The sequence below is a fragment of the Taudactylus pleione genome, unplaced genomic scaffold, assembly GCF_031769625.1.
Source record: "Taudactylus pleione unplaced genomic scaffold, aTauple2 ptg000442l, whole genome shotgun sequence".
NCBI classification, from domain to species: domain Eukaryota; kingdom Metazoa; phylum Chordata; class Amphibia; order Anura; family Myobatrachidae; genus Taudactylus; species Taudactylus pleione.
The window spans coordinates 2,731,044-2,758,938 of NW_028284844.1; the positions used below are offsets into that span (position 1 = coordinate 2,731,044).

The window sequence follows — 27,895 nt, forward strand, 5'->3', positions numbered from 1 at the left end:
ACCGGCCCGCTCTACAACACTGCGGGAGCTGGAAGGCGTAACTCATGAGTGAGCTCCAGCCCGCCCCCGGCAGTGGGCGCAGCAGTCAATGAGAGTGTCTGACTCTCATTGGCTGTCACAACAAACACACCGCCACCGGGTAGTACGGCGCCCCTCCGCACCACCAGTCTGGTACGCCCCGGACACGTGCCTTGCTCGACCTAGTTACGCCCCTGGTGAGGACAGGACTTCATGTGACATGATGTGAGGAGGGGAATGGAGGCAGCAGGAAGCCACAGACAGTTATATAGTGGAAAGAGCCGAGTCCCCAGCATCACAGAGTATTAATATGAGGTTCCTATCATAGTGATGTAGGAAGACTGTGTTGATAAATGCACATCTATATGATGGCTGAAAAGAAACAATGATACATGCAGCCAAATACACTTTATAAGCTGCACTTAATATGCGAGTTGACTTTCCACGTATGTAGATATATAATCCTAACACCAATTTGCTTTATATGGCATGGCACAGATGATCCTATTCCACCCCTATTACCTACATTAGGACTTAGGCGGTTGCCCTTCCATTGGCCCAGTTAGCGGATCCTGGTAATTACTCTCCGTGCTGACAACAGCTGCAAGGCAAGAAATCCCCTTAACATGAGAACGGAGATCGGAAACCCTTCACCCCCACAGAAAACACCACTCCTGATGGGTCAGGCTGTAAGCAACTGTTTTATTTCATTCTGTATCAGCTTAATAAAAAAATTCCATTCACTTCATTGTTTGACAGGAATGTAAGATACGATCAGCGCGGCCTCCTGCTGAACATTTCAGTTATTAAAACAAACCTATAAAACACACAAAAAGATTCACCTGAGCAGAAATAGACAAACGATTCTTTACAGCTTCAATATCTGATTATCAGGAGCAATTAGCCGATAACATAACCGCGGTTCCCAGTCTGTGTGGAGCCTACATCGGCTCTGCGGGCATCTTTTTGGCACACTGTATTATAATAATAACAGTAATAATATTAGATGGGCAGGCTCATTACACCAGCTCAGGGATGTGTTGGTGGAACAGTCATTTTTGAACTTTCATTTTTTTTTGTTTCTGTGACATAACAAAGGCGGCAGAACCAGGTCTATTGTACAGAACAAGTTATTTACAGCTATAGGAGCCAACGTCAACGCGAGATAAGTGATGTCATAAGTGGGAGGAGCCAATTTGTTGAATACATACAGTATATTGGGAAGTATAGGTTTGCAGAATACATGGGAGATTACAATATTACAAAAAAAATTTTTTTTTTTTTAGTTTGGATTAAATAGAACAGGATGAATCTCTCTTCCTCGTATATCAATATTTCTCCCCTAGGGATGTTATGAGGTTCTACGATGTTCTGTAATAATACCCGGCCCTGACATATTTCCACCAGACTCATCGGGAATTATTCCCATTATAGAAGCCCTGTGCCAGACGCCAATCTCGTGGTGAACATGACGCCGATTACATTCAGCTGTCGCCCTCTATAGAAAACAAAATTGATAAACAGAATAAAAATGCCTCTATACATCCAGTGTTCATGATTCCATGCTCCTACATCCATGAAGTGTAAAGAAAACCAGCGTATTATTACATGGCAAATCAGAAAAGTCACCCATTATAATCTATCCCCCCCCCCCCCACCAGAAAGCCTGGGAAAGACAATAAACTGTATCTGTCACCTCAACACAATGGGGTCAACAATTCTGAGAGCTGTACTAATATTCAGCCTCCTAGTTCTCTAATTGCACTACGTGCCTCATGCCTCAGAGATGCCGATAAGTACCTAGTGATTTGATAGGCGACAATCAAATCAATTTCTTTTCAGCCCACAAAATGCCCTCTGCTGGTGACAAGAACAGTTTAAGCCAAAATGCCTAAATAACACACTTTGTATTACAAAGATTGTACTAAAAATATAAATATATATGTTAAAGTCCCCAAACCTTAGCAGAAATCTCTCTCTCTATATATAATTCATTATTATCAGCCATTTGGGAAGAGATTGGCTATAACATCCCTTAACTGGACGACAGACAACAAGTCTACAGTGAATAGGACAATCTCTCTCATTGTTTATATTATTTACCTAAATATGTACCGTATTGGGTGCAGTAATCCTTTCCACCACCAGGGGTCTACAAATAACTGAGCTAGCAGCAATTTATACTGTATCCCAAACAGACAGCCCGGAGCGATTTACTCTCCCAGTTCTGAAAAATTAACCTCTTAAATAAAATATAGCTTTATCTATCCACACGCTTTATGTACATATGTACTGAGGACGCCATCATCAATAGACAGTAGCAATGGCTAGGCGACAGCAGACTGCAGTGTTCATTTGTATACATTGTGAGAAGATAACAGGGGGTCATTTACTAACATGCTGCAGAAAAACGTAAAGATGTGCATCAGCCGCGCAGCAATCAATCAGCAATTAGATCGAATTGGTCTGGCGCAAGTTATACAGCAACGCCGGTGTGTGACAGATATGGGTTACTGTACCAGCAGATTCACTTGACGCGTTTAGTCCCCTGATGACCGTACAGTCACAGGGGAGCTAATTATTATCTGACGTACTGTACAAGCTTCAGGTCAAGTGATAAACAGCGTGAGCAGGAATCCAGCCTGTCTCCCAATCCCATCATTCTGCTGGCACCAGAGCTAACGGTATTTATCATTACAGTGCACACATTGGATGGGTTACGCGGTTCTCCTAATATCTAACAAAGCCATTTAAGTGTAGATGGACTGCAGCTCATGTACCCGGAATATAATGTCCTCTTCAAAGATTTAGAATTTTCCAACATTTCACTAAATAAAACACCCTTTGTATCCCAAAAGTGCAAGAACGGCCTCAGGAAACTCAACCAGTGACCAGCGGACACAATTACTTTATATTGTTAATTTACTAGCCGGCTGGAAGACTTGAAAGCTATTAAGGTAATAAGGTGATAACGTGTTTTGTGTGTTGTTAATGTGCTTTACACTGTACACTAAATAAAGCAAAGAGAACAATATGGCGAGTGGTTCTCAAGACACTGAGCAGACCTCCCTACATGGGCTGTACACGCGCATCACCAGAGATAGGCAACCTACTGCTATCCAGCAGCTGTGGAACTACAAATCCCAGTCAGGCATTTGCCCTGTCCCTTGCAAAAGGACTTTTAGTTTCACAAGCGCAGGAGAATCAGCGGCTGCCTACGTCTCCGATACACGGTGCGCTCTCCGACAACTAATTGGCCTCGTGGTCATTTATTACGATAAAACGGTCAGTGTGACATTCCCCCTCTGGCGCTTTAAAATGGCAACGGCCTCCTCGTGCGTGACGCCCTCCAGGCTCTCGTCGTTAACCGCTAGTATCTGGTCTCCACGTTTCAGTCTCTCGTCAACGGCAGCGGCTCCCTAGGAGAAAAATCAGGATATAAACTCTGTTCTGCTTCTCTAAATGAGATGTTAATTCTTCAGATAACCAGAGCGACAGTCTCAAAACAGCCTCCTCTGCCGCGTTCACCAAGATGGCTGCACAAACACGCGGCCTTTTCTATGACCAAGATTATTAAACCCCAACGCCCTGGGGCCAATGACTGCGTGTTTATGGCGCGAGTGGAGGGAAGACTGTTCCGAGGTGTAATAACCATGTAGCCCCTGAGGTGTAATAACCATGTAGCCCCCGAGGTGTAATAACCATGTAGCCCCCGAGGTGTAATAACCATGTAGCCCCCGAGGTGTAATAACCATGTAGCACCCCGAGGTGTAATAACCATGTAGCCCCTGAGGTGTAATAACCATGTAGCCCCCCGAGGTGTAATAACCATGTAGCCCCTGAGGTGTAATAACCATGTAGCCCCCGAGGTGTAATAACCATGTAGCCCCCGAGGTGTAATAACCATGTAGCCCCCCGAGGTGTAATAACCATGTAGCCCCTGAGGTGTAATAACCATGTAGCCCCCCGAGGTGTAATAACCATGTAGCCCTTGAGGTGTAATAACCATGTAGCCCCCGAGGTGTAATAACCATGTAGCCCCCCGAGGTGTAATAACCATGTAGCCTCCCGAGGTGTAATAACCATGTAGCCCCCCGAGGTGTAATAACCATGTAGCCCCCCGAGGTGTAATAACCATGTAGCTCCCCGAGGTGTAATAACCATGTAGCACACCCAGTGATCTCCTCTAACGCATCGTGTTGTGGGGATTTAGGCAGCTGTACACGAGATGGGCTTTTACAGACAGAATGTAATAAGTGGAAGGATTTGCAGAATGTGTTGCGGTGCAGCCATTGTTTCACTGTAACAGAAACAAAGGATTTGTGAATGAGCAGATGGAAGTAATCAGGCTGGGCTACATGCATGGGATATCCGCACAAACTAATTTATACCATATGGCAGAATGTAAAGCAAGTGTTACATTACAGCTAGCCTTTGTCACTGGGAAAGAATGCACTTGCATTACTGTGTAATAGCCAGCAGATGGCGCTAATAAGAAGTGAGACAACGCCTGTGTGCAGGGAGCGTGGGGAGTACCGTACGTCACATTGATGTACAGGGAGCGTGGGGAGTACCGTACGTCACATTGAACGGAGGCAGGGCAGAAACCTTTATATCCACATTCTGCTCTACGTTAGCACCACACTAGTCTTGTAACCCAATGTCTGACACTCAATAACAATACAGTGTATAGATCACCATAGTACGCAGCTTTGCCAGCCAGAGTCTGTGGATCTGGGTCCTGAAAACCAGCCCCAAGTCCCACAAACTTCTTTGCTTTAAGGGAGATGGGTCGTCTGGCTGCTAGACAGGTAGCGCCATTGTGTAACATGAAACATGTATAAATAGCGTTACTGCTCGCCGAGCCGGGACTCCTGTACTCCATAACGTAAGAGCGTCACTTCTGGCAGAGCCCCGCTGACTGGGGGCGAGCTACAGATGTGTCCATATACATCCGTCCTCGTTGCGCTACAAGTCGCGTTACACATAACGCATGAGCGCCGTGCCACTTGGTACCACCGAGCATCTCTTTGTGCCACTTTTTTCCTTTCAAATGCGTCTTATTGGCAAAGCGATGCAGATAGGACGCACGAGCGGCTTCTGCGGTATAAAATATGCGGCGCGCCTATACTCTGTGAGCGACTGCGGCTGTATCTGCGTGTGAAACGTTAGCGGCTGTGACACTGTAACATAGCGTTTCGCATGCAGATACAGCCGCAGTCGCTCACAGAATATAGGCGAGCCGCATATCGTTTTAATCAGCAGATCGTGCGTCCTATTCGCATCGTTTTGCGACTAAAGCCCGTATTCAATTTAAGCCGAGCCGCGATTCTTTTTCGCCTCCCGGACTTACTGCCTACATCGCGTGTTTTGCAGGCGGAATAGTTTTGAGCGTGTGCCCACGTATCGCCGTATTCAATTTGAAAGTAGGCGAAAACGGGACCCGGCGAAACTTAAACAAGCGGAAAGTACTGTCAGATTTAGGGAAATCAGCCTGACACCCCCCAAAAGATGCTCTGACATGTGGGTTAGGTATGGTACCCTCCGATTTGGCTTGCTGAAGGTATTTGGTGCTCAATACCTGCTAAATAGCGTTTTTCTATACGTGGTGCAGAATAGTATTCAGGAGTTTTCTGCAGAAAATAACTTATCCCAGCAAATTTGGTGTACTTGAAAATGGGGGCCAGTATATTTTAAAGTTAATTTAAAAAAATCATGAAAAATCCACCTGCCGCAAGCCCCTGCAATGAATAAAACACTTTGGGCATACTTGGGGACCCCCCAGAGTCAAGTTCGCTAGTTTTTAACTTTGTCCCTCAACATTTTTTTTTTCGGCCCCAAATTCAAATCAAATCCGGTAATTCAAAGTGATTTTTCTGGGGTGTCATTAAGTGGGTTTTTTTTACATTTTTTGACACAGTTTATTCTATTGTACCATTGGGGGACTGTCTGAAGGCTGCAGAGGGGTTCCCGCAACGTTGCACCCCAAAACCCCAATTCTGCACTTTTTTCCTCCTGCTATTCATAGGCGAAACTTTTCCGCCTATCACACTGCACTGACTTTCAGCCTAGGCGAAAAGTCTTCCAAATTGAATACGGAGTAAAATCAAAACAGGCGAAAATGACGTAATCAGTGAAAAATTTTTTTCCCAAAAACAGGCGAAAATGGCTTTTCGCTCCAAATTGAATACGGGCCTAAGACGCATTTGTAGGGAAAAAATTGCACGAAGAGACTCTTGGCGCTACCGAGTCACGACTAGAAGGACTATTTTACGCGCAAGGAGGCTTAGATGTATGTGGACACATCTGTACCACCATTACAGGCTGCTGACCAACATAACGGAATATACAGCTGTGCGTAAGTCTATGCCTACTTGGGCACACCATGCAAGTACCCCTCCGAGTCCCCTTTTCCCCCCATATCCCCAGGAGCACACAGGTGGTGAGGGCAGGGTGACTGACGTGAGGAGGATGATTAGGGGGCGACATAGTCAGAAAGGGGGTGAAGTCATCTTGTGCACTAGATATAGTAAAATCTGTCCGGATGACCCTTTTATATAAAGTCTTCTGCAAAGTGACAGTCAGCTTACCATGTATTATATCAGCCACATCACAGCTGTTTATGTTGCCTCTAATAACCCACCATAACCCCAGGTGTTTCTGTACCACTAACAGGATAATACGCACCCTGATGGGGGACACGGCTGTACCTGCGGTGATCAGTGACTAGGGCTCTATACAAGAACTATACGGCATTGATATTAGATACAGATACAAAATGGAGACGGAGATGTGCAGCAAGATTTTACCTTAGAAAATATTGTCTTGACGTAAATTGGGAGGTCTCCATGAGGGCTCGCGTACCCTCCGACTATGCTAAACCCGAGTCCATCCGCGCCCTTCTCCAGGTGGATGAGCTTTGGGACAGGGGACCTGTAAAATAAAAGCACAGTATATAAACTTATGGCATACATTCAGACTTATAGTGTTGAGGAGCGAAAACTATGAACGGTAAAAATTAGGCACAATATAAAATAATAAGTGCTCGTTCTGTCACTGGCTGAACATCCTTTTTCTTTTTAAAGAAAAATATATATATTTGTAGATCGGTTAGTGAGACCGGCCATTTTTTTTTGTAATAACTATTCCAAAATGTATATTCAATTTACTGATTATATCTATATTTATGTAAGATAACATGAATACGTAGTTGCCAGTCAGCGCCACCTTATGGTCATCATGAAACAAGGCCGAAATATATTTGCATGATGCAACAGGTTTCACTGTACAATCAGCAGCTTATTCTACTCATTTTGCAGAAAATGCCCCCCCCCTCACCCCTCCCCCATGTGCCATAGTAATAGAGTGTCAGGGTGTACTCACTCCCCCATGTGCCATAGTAATAGAGTGTCAGGGTGTACTCACTCCCCCTCCTCCCCCATAGTAATAGAGTGTCAGGGTGTACTCACTCCCCCTCCTCCCCCATAGTAATAGAGTCAGGGTGTACTCACTCCCCATCCTCCCCATGTGCCATAGTAATAGAGTGTCAGGGTGTACTCACTCCCCCTCCTCCTCCATGTGCCATAGTAATAGAGTGTCAGGGTGTACTCACTCCCCCTCCTCCCCATAGTAATAGAGAGTCAGGGTGTACTCACTCCCCCATAGTAATAGAGTGTCAGGGTGTACTCACTCCCCCTCCCCCCCCATAGTAATAGAGTGTCAGGGTGTACTCACTCCCCCTCCTCCTCCATGTGCCATAGTAATAGAGTGTCAGGGTGTACTCACTCCCCCTCCTCCCCATAGTAATAGAGTGTCAGGGTGTACTCACTCCCCCATAGTAATAGAGTGTCAGGGTGTACTCACTCCCCCTCCTCCCCCATAGTAATAGAGTGTCAGGGTGTATTGACTCCCCCTCCTCCCCCATGTGCCATAGTAATAGAGTGTCAGGGTGTATTCACTCCCCCTCCTCCCCCATGTGCCATAGTAATAGAGTGTCAGGGTGTACTCACTCCCCCTCCTCCCCCATGTGCCATAGTAATAGAGTCAGGGTGTACTCACTCCCCCTCCTCCCCCATGTGCCATAGTAATAGAGTGTCAGGGTGTACTCACTCCCCCTCCTCCCCCATGTGCCATAGTAATAGAGTGTCAGGGTGTACTCACTCCCCCTCCTCCCCCATGTGTCATAGTAATAGAGTGTCAGGGTGTACTCACTCCCCCTCCTCCTCCATGTGCCATAGTAATAGAGTGTCAGGGTGTACTCACTCCCCCTCCTCCCCCACGTGCCATAGTAATAGAGTGTCAGGGTGTACTCACTCCCCCTCCTCCCCCATAGTAATAGAGTGTCAGGGTGTACTCACTCCCCCTCCTCCCCATAGTAATAGAGTGTCAGGGTGTACTCACTCCCCCATAGTAATAGAGTGTCAGGGTGTACTCACTCCCCCTCCTCCCCCATGTGCCATAGTAATAGAGTGTCAGGGTGTACTCACTCCCCCTCCTCCCCCATGTGCCATAGTAATAGAGTGTCAGGGTGTACTCACTCCCCCTCCTCGGGCTGGTGATCGGAACTGATGTTCTGACTCAGGGACAGGCTCTCCAGCTGGCTGGCGATCGCACTAATATTTGTATCTGCCACAACCTAGAACATAAAGCACATACATAGAGCTAGATGACAATACCGAAATCCCATTTATTTCTGCACAGCAGCCCCGGGAGTTACATAAATACAACAAACAACCCCCTACCAGGCTCTTATCCAATGTACAGAGACACTGCCTGAGAAGATGATCTGTGTAACCGGACTGTTCAATAACCCACACAGCACACGTTGCTCAGATGGCGGGGCAGGGCCTGGGCAAGCCGCACAACATATGTTATTATTACAGACCTTAGCGGGAGAATGAGGACTCGCGCCCTGATATTCCGGTATGGCTAACTGGCTGAGATTCCACACCCAGACATACTGTACATCAGTCCTAATTTCCACTATAACAATATTATATATATATATATATATATATATATACATACACACACACACACATACATACACATATACACACATACAGTATATATATATATATAATCTTATACATTAACAGTGACCTATATAGCACAAGCATATGTTGTTGCGTTTTACAATTGGGAATAAAACAGTAATAAAACAAGACTGGGTAATAATAACAGACAGACAGCGCATACAAGTGAGGTTATTATAGTTACAGTATAAACTTGTAAATAATATACAGTATGTATAACTGGGGAGTTCCAGCTCTCATTGCTATGTGTATATATATCTATTTGGTCACTCAGTCCTTGCCACAGTGGAGCTCATAGTACATACACATATACTGTATACACCATGATTCATTTTTTGTTGGGAGCCTATTAACCTACCAGTAAATGTTTTTGGAGTGTGGGAGGAAACCTGAAGCACCCAGAGGAAACCCAGGCAAAAGCATGGGGAACATACAAGAATAATATATATATATATATATATAGGTCCTGGTCGGACCTCCCGTTGATGTACGCCGGGCAGAACTTTGACCCGGGGCGCCTGTTCTGGGCCATCCACTGGATGGATTTGGACGACATAACATGATAAAACTTGATAACTTGAAGATTTAAACCTGGGCACGTCAGCTAGTATAATGTGTAGTATATATATATATATATATATATATATATTCACACATACACATACCAATATACATGTACACACAATATGCATACATTATACAGGTACAGTATATATACACAGTATACAAAATTTGCATACGCATACACAAGGTACCAGACAGACAATCAGGAGTCACACCGCTGCCCTAAGCGGCCATTCTTAGATATGTAATGTACAGGACTGTAACAATCAGTGTGAGACAAGCTGAGATGGAGGATTTGCAGACTGTGTGTAAATGGTGAGTAAATGTCCCGAGTGCTGGTTACAGTGAGCTGGTTACTACGATCACTTCTCCTCTTCATAGTTATCAGAGCAACGTGATTATCTAGCCTTAAGTCCCCCCCGAGGGTGCCTAACCCTAACGCTCCCTCCCCCTAGCCTAACCCTAACCTCCCGGGGGGTGCCTAACCCAAAGTCCCCCCCTCGGGAACCCTAAACCTAACCATCCCCCCCCCCCCCACCCGCGGCTATCCGTGCTCAGCGTCCCTTCGATCGGGATGCCGGGCGCCGCTCTCGGTAAAATGACAGGCACCTAGATATAGACGCCTGTCATTTAACCCTCGCCGGGATTAAGCAGTCGGGAAGCCGGCTGTCGGGATTAGGTCCGCCGGCTTCCCGACTGCCTACCCAGGGTACCTGACCGTTTCAGATTGTAATGTAATTTGGTATATTAATTAATGTTTTTGGTGTAAAGAAAACCCCCAAATCTTATAAGCTGATAAGTACACTGGTGTTGGAGTTATATGCCTTAAAAGCTGCCATATTTATTGTTTATTTTTTAAAATTGCTATTAACTTTTTTTTTTGTATTGCACTTGCAGCTCACCTAATTGAGTTAGAGAGTTGGGCAACGTCTCATTTTAAACCTCTTTTTATGGGCTTTCATATGATATATAACACAGCAGTAGGTTTCAATAAAAATGAAAATTGCTAAATTTTGAAAAATCGAAATAAAAAAACTCTCCAAAATTGTTCATACTGTTAATAAATCGCCAAAGTTTTATTTTGGTATCTCGATGGGATCATCTGCTACAAGAAGTTTCACTTTGCATTGTTAAAATAATGAAAATGAGAACTACCTAGGCCTGTTCATTGCTTTTAATTTATTTCTATAAACAATCCCGTTGATGTATATTATGTACAATGACACAGTATGTTAATACTAAAATATTTAAAACTTTTAACAATTCAAAGCGATATTGAATAGCCGCGGGAGGGAGCAGCTATTCAATACACCGCGCTGTCTGCCTGGTTGGGAATTGGTTGAGTCAGAGAATGCCGGTTCTTGCGACTTTTGTTGGATTTCTCCGTGCATCCCCAGGGGGCTGCGAAAATAAATAATTTAGCCCGCCCAAACACCGCCGTAAATTTAATAGCTTCGGGAGCTCCCTCCCGCTGATATTCAACATCGCTTTGAATTGGATTCGGCCCATTGTAAGAAAGCTACAGATCATTACCGTTTGGTGCTGCTGCTCTGGATAGATGGTGCTACTGGATGGGTTGGAACTGGCTGATGGTTTCATTTGTTTTTAGTATTTCCATCTCAGAAAGGGTGTAATTCTACCTGTTGGAGGTAACGGATTCCACTTACGCAGAACATCTACCATAGGAATCCATAAACATCCGGCTTCCCTTGGTATGGAAAAGATGGTGATGGACCAGATGGTTGGAGGAATGTCACTTACACTGCATCGATGTTGTCATTGTTCTCCAGAATAAAAGCTAGCCGCCATTTGTTGTCATAGACAGCAGTTACATACCCACTATGGGACTATGGAGACAGCGCTGCTCAGAGCGCAGGGTGCAGTGCAGCTGCTTGCCGGTCAGTCATCAAGGATATTTTGACTGTCCCATTGGCGGGTGCAGGTGGGGTTACTGGGGCAATGAACTACTGGGAAATAATTCCAATGAGACTCTGCTGAAGGGTGAGAGGAGCATGTGCTGAGCTCTGATTGCAGGAGCCCATCACATGCTCCTCTGACCCGTAGAGATCAGCAGCAGCCTCATGGGCCGTGCCATCTCTTCTCTGCCCGGCCGGGTGACTGAGGCTTATTCTTGTGCGTAGAGTGTTGCTCCTGGTCTGCTGTGTCTCTCCCTCCCAGCACCCCTTCTCCAAGTTGCTGTTCCTCCCTGCTCCCAGCACACATTCTCCCAGTCTGATACTCCACTGTAATCAGGGTCGGACTGGCCCACAGGGGTACAGGGGAATCCCCCGGCGGGCCCCACCTCTAGGCATCAGGTTCCAAACTCTGCACTTGAATTATTCATTATACATATTTTACATTATACGGCACAGGACTATGGTGTATTTTCTACAGTGCATTGCTGGTATTAATCTGGTACATTATCATGCATGCACCAGCAGTATGTACTACACATACTGTATAATTTAAAGGGGCCCAGATCATGCACTCTCTTGTGGTTAGCCAAACCTCTCTGGAGGCTGGCCACGCCCGTAAGTATGGGCCCCTATCACTGCATTTCCCCTGTGGGCCCTTCATGCCCCAATCCGACACTGACTGTAATTAAACACTCCGCCTTTTCAAATGTGACACAAATGGTCCAGGGACAGGTTAGGTTTGGGTGGGCTTAAATTAGCGACCAAGGGTCTTTTCTTCACTAATTAAACCTCACCCAAACCTAACCTGTCCCTGGAAACGTAAAAGGCGGGCTTATTCAACACAACTGAAATTTCTTTCACCATGGACAATCTTTCCACTTAAGTTCATGCGCGTGCGCAGAAGTGGGAGCAGGCGCTGTCCATAGAATCATGTCCCCAAACGCACCTGAAGAGGAACGTGCATCCTCTAATGAAGGGAACTGAACAAAATATTGTTTTGTTTAATTTCTCATATGCGTAGTGCCTCAATAAATACATCATCAGCACCTGCAGTCTCAGAGATGTAGAAACCGGCTGAGGCTGCGCTGTGTGTACAGGACAGTGCCGGCGGGCGGCTGTGTCACCTATGATTTTATGCCCGTGCATCTCCACAGGGTCACAGCATGGGCAGCGTCAGAGCCAAATAGCAGAGACCAGCGCTGCACAGACCCGAAGGTAGGACTGCTGTTGCCACCAGTTACGCTGTTCCTGCGCTGTGGTGGCCAGTGTAAGCAGGGGTCAGAGCGACCTGGGCGATTGCACGGCTCGCCTGCCCCTAGAAACAGCCCCGCATACAGGCTAGGTCACTGGTTCCTAGTGATTGGATAGGCTGCGTTCTCAGTGATGTCACTGGTTCCTAGTGAATGGATAGGCTGCGCTCTCAGTGATGTCACTGTTTCTAGTGAATAGATAGGCTGCACTCTCAGTGATGTCACTGGTTCCTAGTGAATGGATAGGCTGCGCTCTCAGTGATGTCACTGTTTCTAGTGAATGGATAGGCTGCGCTCTCAGTGATGTCACTGTTTCTAGTGAATGGATAGGCTGCGCTCTCAGTGATGTCACTGTTTCTAGTGAATGGATAGGCTGCACTCTCAGTGATGTCACTGGTTCCTAGTGAATGGATAGGCTGCACTCTCAGTGATGTCACTGTTTCTAGTGAATGGATAGGCTGCGCTCTCAGTGATGTCACTGTTTCTAGGGAATGGATAGGTTGCACTCTCAGTGATCTCACTGTTTCTAGTGAATGGATAGGCTGCACTCTCAGTGAGTTTCTAGGCTTAGGTTTATTAGTATTGGTTAAGCCTAAAAAAAATGATTCCATTCGATTTCTGAGAATAATGTGATCCTAATTAACCTCTTCTAGACAAAAAAGGAAAAACCATATAGCATATTAGTTTTAAAATGTCCTCACTCAAACATAGCTCTGTCGAACTATGTGTCATTCTTTAGTGATATGGGATATCCTGAAAACATGCACCGCTGTGCTCTCACTGCTCTGGGTGGTGTTCATGACATAACATACAGACCAATGAACTAAGGGAGATTAGCATTTTGACCACAGGATTGCACAGTCATTTAAATAAATGTGAAAATGTTTACAGAACAATAAAATGAGCTGTGGGGTGGCAACAACAGTTTTATGTTAGATTATAACCTAACCCAAAACAGGGGACAAGAAGCAAACACAGAGACTGGCCTCAGGCCGATACAAGCCGATCATTGGGGTGATCCATGAAATTGCTGGGTACAACTAGGACTCATGGAATGACCCTGAGCAATCACAAAAATGGCGAATATGTGACCCTAATATATAAGCAAATAGGTCCACTGACTGAGGGCGGCCGTGCCGGTGAAGTGGGCGTAATCTTACTTTAAGACGATTCCTTGGATAACACAAAGTCTAGAAAATGTAGGTCAAATACATGTTAATATAATTTATAAACCTATTATTAATTGCAGCCTAAATGATTGTAGTTCCCTTTATTTGATCAATCTGTTTTGAATGACTGTGTGTGTGTGCTGACCCCCTAACACATTGCCACCGGCACCAAATCAACTATGCAATATTAAAGTCACTAAAAAGTATGAACTCATTTACAAACAGAGAGAAATCCTTTCATTGTCAATTCAAAATAATTCACATATTCACAAACCATCCCTCAAGTTACTTTCAATACTGTTCGATAAATGTCCTTATCTTTCCAAGCCTTAAAGCTTTCCCGGAAAACTTACCTCACGGAAAGCAAATTCCTGAAACATCCACATAACCTCCAAAAGCTATCCTGCCCAATTACATCCCCCCGTATGTTCCTGCTGACCCAGGCCAACATTGCTGTGTGACCAGATCATACAGCCCAAGAACTTCTGCAATCTGGCTGGCACTTACCTCTGTGTATAACATTCCTATTTCTCTATAGACTGTAAGCTTGCGAGCAGGGCCCTCTTACCTTTCCTTCCGTTCCCAGTTGTGTAGAGCCCATTCCTCACATGAGGCTTTAGATCAATGGTAGGCACAGGTCACGGCCTAGTAGAGGTGGAGACAACCCTTGGCACTAGAGCCACAAGATGGCACCTGGGAATATTTTGAGTGACACTCACGGGGGTGCGTCTCATACGCAGGTTTTTTTTTTGAATACCCAGAAACCCCCCCCTGCCCATTGCTCCATCTACCCGCACCCCCCACTCAAGCCGTTGCAGGGAGGCTCCATTTGCCAGGTGCCCACTGACATTTGCCAGGTGCCCACTGACATTTTGTTACCAGCAGAGCGGCAGCCGGAGGCTTGAGCTCACTCCTGAACTCTGGCTTCCGGCTCCTGCAGTGAGCACTATCATGACGTCTCTCCCATAGATCCGAGGAGCGTTCGGACCGGACGGCAGCAGACGCAAGCGGGGCTTAAAGTAAGTATTGTGTTTGTATTTTCAATTTTATTTCTTTTTTAGAGCCACTACCACTGGGGGTATTACTACTGGGGGCATTATCAATGGGGGCATTAACACTTGGGGCACTACTACAGGGTGCATTACCAATGGGGCATTAACACTTGGGGCACTACTACAGGGTGCATTACTACTGGGGGCACTACTAATGGGGGCAATGCATAGCGGGTACTGCATATGGGGCACCACTACCGGGGGCACTGTGTAAGGGGCACCACTGCTGTGGGCATTGTGTAAGGGGCACCACTGCTGTGGGCATGGTGTAAGGGGCACTACTGTTGTGGGCATTGTGTAAAAGGGGCACTACTGTGTGTCATAACATGAATAAGGGACTCACTGTGTGGCGTAAACTGGTAGTATACATTTTGTTCGTACATACTGTTACACATTGCGAATAAGCAAGTTTTATGCCCAGATGCCTTGTTATTTATATTATTTATTGTAATTTATATTAAAACACTTGAAGTACACAAAGTTTATGTTGCTTATTCTGGTTAGACTTTTTTGTCATTGGTTCTAAAAGCAATTATTTGGAAACCCCCCTTTCAAAATGCTGCGTTTTCCCTCACAGACGTAACGTTTCTGAGCACTAGACCCCCTGCAAACCAGAGATCCCACGCGCGGCCTGCGTACCCAGTGAGGCCTGGGTCTCTGGTGAGGGAACCCTTCCACAGTTAGTCCTGCTCAGTCGAATAACTCTACACAACGTCCTCCTCACCCTATACACAAAGTAAGAGAAACAACACAGACACATATTGCATATTAGCAGGAGGCCCACTCCCACACACATAATATATGATCAATATACACAGCACTGGCCGATTATGGTTATTCCACCCTGATGCTGGAAGACCAACTACGTCTCGCATGACGAGCGTCAATACCTACACACACACACACACAACGCTATTTATCCGTGCGCCCCAAGGTTATCAGACAGTTCCTATACAGCTGTACTCCCAGCAGCAGCTCTTGCAGATCTCCTCAGAAGCAGCAGTCACCCCGGAGTTTATCTCAGCGCAGCACCTGCAGCTGGCAGATTACACTGGAGGCGCCCTGGAGCAGCGGAGTGGGGCGATTGCACAGATGCTGCTGGGAAATGGAGGATTAGCGTCTCACGGGAGCGATGTGAAATCTGCAGGACGTACAGATAATTGGACTTTCTACACTAGTGAACACAATTCTCTGACCATTCACTAGTCTGCATTGCACCAGCAGACATTGATAAGACATGAAATTACTGAGCTGTCCATGGTAATAACGGCCTGATACAAGTGTTCATTTACAGTGACTGAGTGTCAGGGCGAGTTCTCTGTTCTCATTCCCAATGGTATAACGGACATTGCATACAGCAGCAAACAACATTGGCCGTTATTCCCCAGACCGGTGTTTTAGATGGTTAACAGAAGTGTTTGCGTTGTTAATGAGAAAAGGTAAATCTATGGCACGGCTATCACAATTTACTTTATTTGGGTTTAAAAATAAAAATGACAGATTTCAGACATTATTTTAAGTAATATGTGACTAATATACAGAACATACAAGATAACGAAATTGTTAAGGTGCGTACACACTAGACTATTAAAATGAGCGATTGAACGATTACGACATCGTAATCATTTAGTCGCTCAATTATCGTTCAGTAATCGCACAGTATAATGTCGTAAACGATCAGCGACGCGCGCTCCCGCTGGTCGTTTTCAACAACAATCATCGCCTGAACATGCCGATAACGACAGGTTGGGCATGTTCGAGGATGAGGGAGGGTGCCTGCGCTGAACGACATATCGTTCAGTGTAGGCACATTATCCCACTGCACGGGAAGATGAACGATTGTACGATTACAATGTCGTAATCGCACAGTCGTTCCTCTATCGTCTAGTGTGTATGGCACCATTACACAATATATTTATTAAATACTAGTAAAGGGATCCAGGTCACCTCAGTCTGCCCACTGCTCTGCCCATTCCCAGGCCTGGTTCTATAATTACACATGGTAGGCAGCCGAGTAGGGCGCCACATAGTGGAGGGCGACCTGGCTGCGACCATGCTAATGTATTATTTGTACACAGAAGCTGGGAGCTGCTGAGCTCAGGGAGGGACGCGGGCGGACTGTCACTGCAACACAGCTGCACCGCGCTTACAAGGGGAGGAGCGACGTGACATCACATTGTAACTAGAGATGAGCGGTTCGGATTCTGTGGAATCCGAACCGCTCCGAACATTGGGGATCCGAGTCCACCCGAACCCTGTTCGGGTGTTCACCGCCTGACTCGGATCCCCGTTCGGGGCCGAACGGCGGCCGCCTGATGTCGGATTCTCACTAGAGAATCCGACATCAGGTCTCCTCGCGTGTAGGGCAGAGCGCAGTGATAGCGCTCTGCCCTACACAGACACAGACACACAGCCGCCAGCGGCAGCTGTGTGTTTGTTACAGCAGCCAATGAGAGTCACACAGACTCTCATTGGCTGCTGCACGGAGGGAGCCGGCTGGAGCTCACACATGAGCTCCGTCTTCCGGCTCCCTCCTCAGCGTGTGACAGAGCGGACGGCGCGGGAGCAGGGAATCAGGTAAGTTTTATTTTTTTACTTGTCAAAGGTCCGGGGGCGCTACTGGGGGGGGTCTGCACTACTGGGGGGGTCTGCTACTGGGGGGGGCTATACTACTGGGGGGGCCATACTACAGAGGGGCCTGCTACTGGGGGGGCTATACTACTGGGGGGGGGTCTGCACTACTGGGGGGGGTCTGCTACTGGGGGGGGCAATACTACTGGGGGGGCCATACTACAGAGGGGCCTGCTACTGGGGGGGGGCTATACTACTGGGGGGGGGGCCATACTACTGGGGGGGATCTGCACTATTGGGGGGCCATACTACAGAGGGGCCTGCTACTGGGGGGGGGCTATACTACTGGGGGGGTCTGCACTACTGGGGGGGTCTGCTACTGGGCGGGGCTATACTACTGGGGGGGCCATACTACAGAGGGGCCTGCTACTGGGGGGGGCTATACTACTGGGGGGGTCTGCTACTGGGGGGGCCATACTACTGAGGGGCCTGCTACTGGGGGGGCCATACTACTGGGGGGGCTTACTACTACTGGGGGGGGGCTGCTACTGGGGCAGCCTACTACTGGGGGGGCATACTACAGGGGGGGCCCATACTACAGGGGGGGCTACTACTGGGGCAGCCTACTACTGGGGGGGCCTGCTACTGGGGCAGCCTACTACTGGGGGAGCCATACTACTGGGGGGGCATACTACTGGGTGGCATGCTAATGGGGGGCATACTACTGGGGGGGCCTGCTAATGGGGGGCATACTACTGGGGGGGGCCTGCTAATGGGGGGCATACTACTGGGGGGCATTCTACTGGGGGCACTGCATAGTGGACCCTACTACTAAGGGGACTGCATAGGGGGCACCACATCTGGGGGACATTGTGTAAGGGACACCGCTACTGTGGGCATTGTGTAAAAGGGTCACTACTGTGGGCATTGTGTAAAAGGGGCACTACTGTGTGTCGTAACATAAATAAGAGACACTACTTTATGGTGTAATGTGAATCAGGCCCTATGTGCGGTGTAATGCTAATAAGATTGTGCACTGTGACTCCTAGGGCCGTAGCCCACTTTGTAAACAAGTACTGTGACTCTGCTGGCCGTACCCCACTGGGTGGGTGCACTACTTTTCATTTCTGCCACTGCTGTGTGGCAATGTGTCATAGATGTGCTTTATACTGTGGTGTCTGTGTCGTTGTGCCGCTGCTTTGTCGCTTAATAACCAGTCAGCTCACTGCAACCTTTGGCCAATAATGTTGAAAACAATATTATAAGCTGTGATATGGTCTAAATTGACTGGAAATTAATGTTATTGAGGTTAATAATACTCTAGGAAGAAAAAAAAGACCAATTTATGTGATTTTAGCTTTTTTTGTCAATTTTTGTAAAAAAATCCAAATCCAAATCCAAATCCAAATCCAAAGCCAGTCACCGCAGTTTGGCAAATCCAAATCCAAAGCCGGACGACAAATTAGAACCAAATCCAAATCCGGCAAAAATGGTCCGGCGCACATCCCTAATTGTAACGCGCAAACAGAGCTAGATGGCTGCCGCCAGCCAAATTAAGGGGGTTGTGGGGGGAGGGGGGGGGGCTCGTGCAGTTTCGTTAAGTGCAATTTTTATTCTGACAGGGTTCGGGCGTGCCAGAAGCGCAGTGTGACAGGCAGGAGGAGAAGAGCGGCGGGTGAGGGTCGGGCCGTAGGAGAAGTGATGATTCGGGCTATAGTTAGAAGGGGCGGGGTTGGGGGAGGAGTGGGCAGGACAAGCAGCCGGGGCCCCTCCTCCTCCTCCGCATACATGGGTGGCCTCAGCAGCACACGCCCCTGCACAGGAATCTGTGTGAGTGGAGACAGAAAGGGGGCGGGGTGTAGCTGGAGAATAGAGAGCATGAGGGCGCGGGATTGGAGCCAGGGGGGTTACAGGCCAGAACAGAGAGGGAGAGAGAGCACAATAAGGGAGGAAATGAGGAAGAGCTGAGAGATAACACAAGATACAGAAGGGAAGGAGCAGGAGATAGCAGGATGGCACCTGGGACACAGGAGAGCTGGGGGAATATTACTACTAGCTGAGGGATATGGAGTGAGAGTGTTGGCTGGAGAAATGTGCAGCCCCTGCTGTGACAGTAGAGACTACCAGTGGCATAACTAGGGTATTTGGAGCCCAGGGCAAATTAGAAAAGAAAGGCCCCCCCCCATATGTGTGCGTGCAGCAAAAAAAATAATGGGCGTGGTCACTTAAAAATGGGGCGTGTCAACATGACACACCCCTTTATTTTCATGCTGAAGATTCCTATCCATATGCACCTTAACCCCAGTAGTACCCCTTATACAATACCCCCAGTATGCAGTTGTGGTCCCTCTTATGCAGGCCCATAGTAGTGCCCCTTATACAGTATCCCCAGTAGTGGTTCCCCTTATTCAGTGCCCCCAGTAGTGGTCCCCCCAAATGCAGTGCCCCATGTAGTGTTCCCCCTTATGCAGTGCCCCTAGCAGTAAGCCCCTTATAAAGTGCCCCCAGCAGTAGTCCCGTGCCCCCCCATGCAGTGCCCCCAGCAGTGGTCCCCCTGATGCAGGCCCCCAGTAGTGATCCCCCCTATCCAGTGCCCCCTGTAGTGGTCCTTCCTATTATTGCCCCCAGTAGTAGTTCCCCCCCCCCCCAAAGTAGTAGTCCCCAGTAGAGGTTCCCCCTCCCGATGAAGTGCCCCCAGTAGTAGCCCCACCCCCAGTAGAGGTCCTCCCAGTAATGGTACCCCCAGTAGTATCCCCCACCCCCAGTAGAGGTCCCCCCAATAGTAGCCCCCACCGACTGTAGAGGTACCCCCAGTAGTAGCCACCCCCCCCCCAGTAGTGCAGACAGGTTTAAAAAATATATATAAACAAATATACTTACCTGAACCCACGCTGCTGCTCCTGACCGCGACACCGCTCCCGCCGCCCGCCAGTCCTCCCGGGCTGGCGCGCTCAGCATTATGGGAGAGACGTCATGATGTCATGACGTCTGTCCCATTACCCACTGTAGGAACCGGACTGAAGCCCGGCTCTTGCAGTGGGTGCTGCAGCAGTCAATGAGAGTCTATCTGACTTTCATTGGCTGCTGTTTAACACACACATCGCTGCCAGCGCTGGCGGCGATGCGTGTGTTATGCACAGCCTGAGCCCGCCTCCTGGCGCTATTGGGCAAGCGCTCAGGGGGAGGGAATGGGCTCAGCTGTGCAGCACAGGACCGGCGCTGGAAGCCTAGCGCCGGTCCTGTGTAAATATGTAGCGCTGACCGCACTCACTGCGGTCGGCGCTACACTGGCTAACTAGGGCGGGCCGGACCGTGGCCCGGCAGCGCCCCCTGCGCCGCCGGTCCCAACGGCGCCCAGGGCACGCACCCTGCTCGACCTCCCCTAGTTACGCCACTGGAGACTACGGATGGCAGGGCACCAAGCCCATTACGCCAGGTACGCAGCCACATACAGAGCCAACTAGCTGTAAGAGTCCCGCTGCTATCCCCCACAGCAGCCAGCATTACAATACGTCACACTGACTTATCATACTGTATGCCTCTGCGCTACCCACCGCGGCAATACAGGCATGGCTGGAGGGGGAGGAGGGGCCGCTCTCTCCTCCCCTATCCTCAGCTCCTCCCCTGATCTCGTGTCTGTCCTCTGCGTTATGACCAAGGAGCAGCCACCATCCACGTGCTGCAGTTCTGGGCCCAGAACAGGTAAGAATACTGAAATACTGTGCTAGCTTTCAGGAAAAATAGGTTCAGGAAATGTGGGAGGAGTAACTGGGGGTGGAGCTATAGAATATATATATTAGTAGTTAGAGAAAAAGGCATTCAAAGGGGCCTTTACAACAAAACTTATCTTATGGAAAATACATTTTGGCCCAGGACATTACTCTCAATGAGAGGTTCAGGTTCAACTGAGTTCCTGCTGAAAAATACTGTACACATGTAACAGCTCCAGGGTGCTGACTATTTATTGCTCTCTCTATTCACATTGTATAGGACACCAGGACATAGGGCACGATTCTATTCAGCGCGATGTAAATAGCTCCGGGAGTGAGCTCCCGGAGCTATTCAATACACCGCGCTGCCAAGTCCGACTAATGATCTCTTCTCTCATCCCTCCGGGGATGAGAGAAGAAATCCAACAAAAGTCCCGGCGCGAGGCTGTTTTCTGCCCTTCGCGCCTGGAAAACAGCCTCGCGCCGGGAAGTTAGGTCGGGGAATGCGCGCTTTCGCGCCTAAACACCCTGTTTAAGGCGCGATAACGAGCCTTCCCCGACCTAACATCGCGATGAATTGAATAGCTCCGGGAGCTATTTACATCGCGCTGAATGGAATCGTGCCCATAGAAATAAATATATATATATATATATATATATATATACACACACACACAAACACAGTCACAGACTCATGTATTATATACTACTACAGTGGTTCCCAAACTGTGCGTCGTGGCACCCTAAGGTTGGTGGTTCAGCACCAAATCGAATTGTTTATGGTCAATGTAATGTAAATATGTGGACAAACAGAAGCGCAAACCTGTCCATCACCACTATATAACCTAAGGATGACAGGAGCACAATTTACTTCACTTTACTACATTTTTTTTTCTGAATTTCTCAATAACAGACTTTTGGCTCAGAGGTGCCGTGAAAACATTACTGATAGTCTCTAGGGTGCCTTGGTTCAAAAAGAGTCTGGGAACCACTGTACTACTATATACCTAAATATATATATACATACAAAACATTTGATTGATGTAAGGGACAGTGGTAACATTAAACAGCGCTTGTCTCCCTCGCTAACAGCGCCGCTCTCCCTCACTAAAAGCGCCTTTTATTTTTAATGTTCCCATTTTCTTTTAATTATGTGGTGAGTCCTGAGCGCCTGTCTATTTATCATTCTCATTAGGATAATATGACTTTTTCGCTCCATTTCTGCAGAGACATTCCTCCTGACATCACCGTGGATAAATAAAAATAATTAAAATACATTTTTTTTGTATTACACACAGAAAAAAGTTTTTTTTTTTTTTTTTATTGTACTAAGAGGACAGTGCACAGATTTCTCTCCAAACCTTCTGGAAACCTGGCTCTGCGAGGGAGAAAATGCGTCTAGGGAGGATGGGAAACTCTTATTTTATGGAGCGTAAAAAATGGCTTCTCCAGGCTAATACCAGTAAAGATGCGTAACCGGTGGCATCAGCAGGGGCGACAGACGCTTACATAAGGATGAATAACGCCAGGTGGCTATGTAGGCAGATTCCAGTGTTTGCACACAGCAGACACAGCTGTCAGAGAGCCATAATTCTGTTTCTATAGTATATAAGTATAGTAAGCAGCAGTTTTAAAGATGGATCCGGATGAAAGGAGAGATTGTAATACATCCCAGGCTGTGCGAGCCGGAATCACCACTTACTGTACAATGGAGGCAATACACTGAATGACAATCCATTCACATCGGGAGCACACTGCAATCCTCAGACGAGAGGCGGTTACTGATCGCTAGGAGCAGGGCTTTTGTGCTGGTTGTTAAGTAACATGTCGAGAGCCTTTGAACAGAGCGGATACATGCAGAGTGTCTGCCGTGCTGCCCACTTCCAGCATGCCAATTATCTGCTACTCGCAGCCCTGTTCCCACACTGCCAGCCTACCTGCAAGGTGATGGTGCCGTACGCATTTTTCAGTATGTTAACCACGTCTGCATGGGAGAGCCCGTCCAGCGGCTGCCTGTTAATGCTGACAATCCGGTCTCCCACCTGAAATGATAGTACATGGGTTATGGACAATTTCCTACACTACAGAGTGCATAGTGTCACCCTAACATCCTAATGGTTGTACCCTAACATCCTAATGGTTGTACCCTAACATCCTAATGGTGGCACCCTAACATCCTAATGGTGGCACCCTAACATCCTAATGGTGGCACCCTAACGTCCTAAAGGTGGCACCCTAACGTCCTAATGGTGGCACCCCAACGTCCTAATGGTGGCACCCCAACATCCTAATAGTGGTACCCTAACATCCTAAAAGTGGCACCCTAACATCCTAATGGTGGCACCCTGATGTCCTAATGGTGGCACCCTAACATCCTAATAGTGGCACCCTAACGTCCTAATGGTGGCACCCTAACGTCCTAATGGTGGCACCCTAATAACCTAATAGTGGCACCCTAATGTCCTAATGGTGGTACCTTAACATCCTAATGGAGGCACCCTGATGTCCTAATGGTGGCACCCTAATGTCCTAATGGTGGCACCCTGATGTCCTAATGGTGGCACCCTAACATCCTAATAGTGGCACCCTGATGTCCTAATAGTGGCACCCTAACATCCTAATGGTGGCACCCTAACATCCTAATGGTGGCACCCTAACGTCCTAATGGTGGCACCCTAACGTCCTAATGGGGGTACCCTAATATCCTAATAGTGGCACCCTAATGTCCTAATGGTGGTACCTTAACATCCTAATAGTAGCACCCTAACATCCTAATGGTGACACCCTAACATCCTAATGGTGGCATCCTAATGGTGGTACCCTAACATGCTAATAGTGGTACCCTATTGTCTTAATGGTAATGTTCATTCTAGTATCCTAATAAGGTACCTTAATGATGGCACATTAATAATGACATCTTAATATAACAACAGTGGTACCCTAATATCCTAATGGTTGCACCCTATTATCATAAGTGTATCAAAATATCCTAATAATGGCACCCTAATCTCATAGTGGTGGCATCCCAATGTCCAAATGGTGACATCCTAATACACGAATAGTGGCATCCAAACAACCTAATTGTGGCACAATAATGTCTTAAAGCTGGCACATTAATAGTGGCATCGGAATGTCCTAATAGTAGCGCCCTAACGGATGGCATCACAGTATGCTTATAGAGGCATCCTAGTATTACAATAATAGCATCCTAATATGGCTTCTGTATAATAATAGCGGTCACTGAACAGTTCCTCATAGAAGAAACATTCCATGTACAGCAACGTACTCTGTATAAGTACAGAACAGATTGTAAGCTCCTCTGGGCAGGTTATTACCCATCGTGTGGTTTAATGCATTTTATTTCACTTCCAAAACTGTACAGAGCTGTATAATGTGCTGACGTTATATATAAATGAAATACAATAATAAGAACTAATGATAATATGGACATGTCCTCTTCACCGTTTATTAGATTGTCAGCTCTATGGGGCAGGCAGCTTGGACCTATTATGCAGTACAGCAATGCCTTATCAGCCTCCTTGGGTATATGTCAGAGGAGATCACACCCATGTCCTGGAGCTCTCTCCCCTGCTCTGTGTATGGCATGGCATCTCCCCCAGCAAGTTACATTACTATGGCAGCCACACCTGACTCTATATGTCAGAGTAGATCACACCCATGTCCTGGAGCTCTCTCCCCTGCTCTGTGTACGGCACGGCATCTCCCCCAGCAAGTTACATTACCATGGCAGCCACACTTGACTCTATATGTCAGAGTAGATCACACCCGTGTCCTGGAACTCTCTCCCCTGCTCTGTGTATGGCACGGCATCTCCCCCCAGCAAGTTACATTACCATGGCAGCCACACTTGACTCTATATGTCAGAGTAGATCACACCCGTGTCCTGGAACTCTCTCCCCTGCTCTGTGTGTATGGCATGGCATCGCTCCCAGCAAGTTACATTACCATGGCAGCCACACCTGGCTCTATATGTCAGAGTAGATCACACCCATGTCCTGGAACTCTCTCCCCTGCTCTGTGTATGGCATGGCATCGCTCCCAGCAAGTTACACTACCATGGCAGCTGCCACCACAAGAAGACAATGCAGGAATTAAAACTTGGAAAAGAAAGGAAATAATCGTACTTTCAGCTTGTGAGTGCGAGCTGCAACGCCGCTGGCCTGGATCATGGCAATGAACACCGGAACGTCACCCAGCGGGCTCTCTTTCCCTCCCGCTATGCTGATTCCTAGGGCGTCATTGGGGCCCTGAGCATTGAGATATAAGAGTGAGTTACGCTGTGATCTCTATAACCGGGGATTCATAGTCTGTGAGTAGATCTGGTACTTACCCTGTTTATCTCCACTGTCCTGGGCTCCATCTCTGTACCTGGGATCACAGATAATGAAAGATGAGCTGATCATTTCCTGCCTGTTCCTACAGCTCCCTACACCGGGCCTGATCCACAACCTAAATCAGCTTCACCCACCAATCACTTGTCCTTGTTCTCCCATCTGCATCCCTACCCCTCATCTGCCCACTCGCTGTCCTCATCTTCTCAGTCTGCCCATCATTGTTAGTTATCCCTAGGATTACCTCCCACCGTCCCTCCCTTAATCTATTCCCTATAGTCTCTGGTCTGCCCCCTCGCTGTCCTCATCTTCTCAGTCTGCCCATCATTGTTAGTTATCCCTAGGATTACCTCCCACCGTCCCTCCCTTAATCTATTCCCTATAGTCTCTGGTCTGCCCCCTCGCTGTCCTCATCTTCTCAGTCTGCCCATCACTGTTACTTATCCCTAGGGTTACCTCCCACCATCCCTCCCTTAATCTATTCCCTATAGTCTCTGGTCTGCCCCCTCGCCGTCCTCATCTTCTCAGTCTGCTCATCATTGTTAGTTATCCCTAGGATTACCTCCCACCGTCCCTCCCTTAATCTATTCCCTATAGTCTCTGGTCTGCCCCCTCGCTGTCCTCATCTTCTCAGTCTGCCCATCATTGTTAGTTATCCCTAGGATTACCTCCCACCGTCCCTCCCTTAATCTATTCCCTATAGTCTCTGGTCTGCCCCCTCGCTGTCCTCATCTTCTCAGTCTGCCCATCATTGTTAGTTATCCCTAGGATTACCTCCCACCGTCCCTCCCTTAATCTATTCCCTATAGTCTCTGGTCTGCCCGCTTGTCTGCATGTAGAACCTGCAAAGTTTGTTCTAGACACAGTAAAGGGAACTTTTACATTCAAACATCCCACATAAGCGCACTCACAGTTACTGGGATATCATCACCACCATTGGCGCCTTATTACTGGGCACCACTGCTATTGCGGCTGTACCACATGACACTATGGCTAGTAGTATATTAATGGGCACCATTATTATTGAAACTACGGGTGCTGCGGCCAACTTCAGGCACACAGCTCATTAATAGGGACGGCATATCAGTCATTATTTCCACACCTGGCATATTACTGGGGGATGTAGTTATGAGACCAGCGGTCATCCGAATCCCGACAAGGGTGTTAAGAAAGGTGTAGAAATACTGACGCCTATCTTAATCCTGACGCCGGAAGGCCGAAGGACAGCAGACCGAACGAGGTAAGTCCTGGGCGTCCTTAGCGAGCGTTAGCCACGGGGGGGGTTTGGTTAGGGAAGACAGCAGGGTTAGGATTAGTTAATTGTCTTGGGGGGGGGGGGGGTTGTTAGCATTAGGCAACCCCCCAGGAGGGTTAGGTTTAGGGTGCGGTAAGGGGGAGTTAGGGTTAGACACCCCCCGGGGGGAAGTTAGGGACAGACATCACTAAGGAAGGGTTAGGGATAGGAGGGGGGGGGGGGTTAGGATTAGGGTCAGGCACCCCCAGGGGGAGGTTAGGGTTAGTCACCCCCCCCCAGGAGGGTTCAGTGCCGGCGTTGGCATATGAACCGGCGGGGCTTCATACCCATTCCATTACTGGGCATTACTTATATGGAATCAGTATGAAATACCACCGGCCCTGTGGCCGACAGTTCGAATCCCGGCAGCGCCTGGCCGACAAAAGCAGAGTTGCCTAACCCTAACCCCCCCTTTCCCGCTGCCTAAACCTAAGTCCCCCGGGGGGTGCCTGAACCTAAGTCCCCCCGGGGGTGCCTAACCCTCCCTCCCCCTAGCCTAACCCTCCCGGAGGGGGGGGGGGGGGGTGCCTAACCCTAAGTCCCCCCGGGAGCCCTAAACCTAACCCTCCCCCCCCCGCGGCTGTCCGCTGACTACGCCGGTCATTTATCCCACGCTGGGATAAAGCAATCGGGAATCCCTGTCGGGATTAAGACAGTCGGCTTTCCGATTGCAACCCACTTATATTGCTTAGTGCTCAACATATTTTAAAGCAAATAAAAATAATATACATACACACACTTACATACATATATATATATATAGCCACAGAACAATACACTGGGGAGCACAAGGCAGAGAGCGGAGAGGTCGGGGGTTATTACCGGAGTTCCTCTGGGAGGACGGAGCGGATGATCTCTTGGCGCTTATGAAATTCTGCATATTGGTAATGACTGGGACGAGGGAGAGTGGCTGCGAGCTCTGATTGCTGCTCTTGCCGCCCTGGAAGGAAAGAGATGCAGGGTA

The 27,895-nt window shown here is 47.9% G+C and overlaps 1 protein-coding gene across 4 annotated transcripts in view; it reads right to left on the minus strand.

The window, feature by feature from the left end:
• Positions 1 to 713: 713 nt before the first annotated feature.
• LOC148505696 (inaD-like protein) overlaps positions 714 to 27,895 on the minus strand; it is a 191,233-nt gene continuing 164,051 nt past the window's right edge. For all 4 annotated transcript variants that reach the window (XM_088447865.1, XM_088447866.1, XM_088447867.1 and 1 more), the window contains 7 exons: positions 27,754 to 27,871; positions 25,637 to 25,674; positions 25,431 to 25,553; positions 23,223 to 23,327; positions 8,556 to 8,653; positions 6,828 to 6,951; positions 714 to 3,437 (listed from right to left, as the gene is read on the minus strand). In XM_088447865.1, coding sequence (XP_088303991.1) covers positions 3,291 to 3,437; positions 6,828 to 6,951; positions 8,556 to 8,653; positions 23,223 to 23,327; positions 25,431 to 25,553; positions 25,637 to 25,674; positions 27,754 to 27,871 — 753 coding nt within the window. In that variant the 3' untranslated portion in view covers positions 714 to 3,290. The remainder of the gene's footprint in view (positions 3,438 to 6,827; positions 6,952 to 8,555; positions 8,654 to 23,222; positions 23,328 to 25,430; positions 25,554 to 25,636; positions 25,675 to 27,753; positions 27,872 to 27,895) is intronic.